The sequence below is a fragment of the Cucurbita pepo genome, unplaced genomic scaffold (assembly GCF_002806865.2).
Source record: "Cucurbita pepo subsp. pepo cultivar mu-cu-16 unplaced genomic scaffold, ASM280686v2 Cp4.1_scaffold005304, whole genome shotgun sequence".
In the NCBI taxonomy this organism is placed as follows: Eukaryota; Viridiplantae; Streptophyta; class Magnoliopsida; order Cucurbitales; family Cucurbitaceae; genus Cucurbita; species Cucurbita pepo.
Window position 1 is genome coordinate 1 of NW_019651275.1, and position 696 is coordinate 696.

The window sequence follows — 696 nt, forward strand, 5'->3', positions numbered from 1 at the left end:
AATCTCTCCCTCACACACTTTCGTTCTCTCCTTTATGTGGCTATATCTATCCTTAGATAGTTTTAAGTTCAGGAACTATTGGACTCTGATGCTAACTATGAGTATCACTTGTATAATCAGACTTATATGGGCAGAATTTTGAGGGTTAATTTCTCAGACAAACCTAAGCCCAAGGAACATTTGTTTCCAGAAACTGAGTATAAACTCTTTGTTCGAAACTTAGCTTGGTCAGTAACATCAGAAAGTTTGACACAAGCATTTCAAGAATATGGAAATGTGGTAGGAGCAAGGGTCATCTATAACGGGGAGACCGGAAGGTCACGTGGTTATGGCTTTGTTTCTTACTCAACAAAATCAGAGATGGAGACAGCTCTTGTCGCTCTTAATGATGCGGTATGAGTCTGCCTTGGTTCTCCTGTATCTTTTCGTTCACATTATTATTATATCATACAATATCATGTAGTTCAATTGTCTGTTGTTTGGACTTCATAGGTATTTGAAGGCAGGGTATTAAGTGTAAGCTTGGCTGAAGGATCACAAGCACAAGGGCAAATGTTGAACTGATTTATTGCATGTTAGCATACAATGACTGGACAAACCTGGAGTGACGGAATCTTGTCTCTTCTTTCTTTTTGTATGTACCCCATCTCTTCATTCTTGTGGTAGATAGATATCATATCAGTCCTGATTCAAACT

At 38.5% G+C, this 696-nt stretch overlaps 1 protein-coding gene across 1 annotated transcript; it reads left to right on the top strand.

The window, feature by feature from the left end:
* Positions 1–8: 8 nt before the first annotated feature.
* On the top strand, positions 9–669 carry LOC111787100 (31 kDa ribonucleoprotein, chloroplastic-like). Its single transcript, XM_023667242.1, has 2 exons — positions 9–393; positions 493–669. Exons 1-2 carry the CDS (start codon positions 127–129, stop codon positions 562–564), a joined length of 339 nt encoding a protein of 112 aa, XP_023523010.1. The 5' UTR covers positions 9–126; the 3' UTR covers positions 565–669.
* Positions 670–696: the final 27 nt, after the last annotated feature.

What these genes read in the sequence shown, in the direction of transcription:
- LOC111787100 (XM_023667242.1), top strand. Translation starts at nt 127, where the DNA reads ATGGGCAGAATTTTGAGGGTTAATTTCTCAGACAAACCTAAGCCCAAG. An exon ending in TTGTCGCTCTTAATGATGCG is followed by an intron (nt 394 to 492) that starts GTATGAGTCTGC and finishes TGGACTTCATAG; the next exon opens with GTATTTGAAGGCAGGGTATT.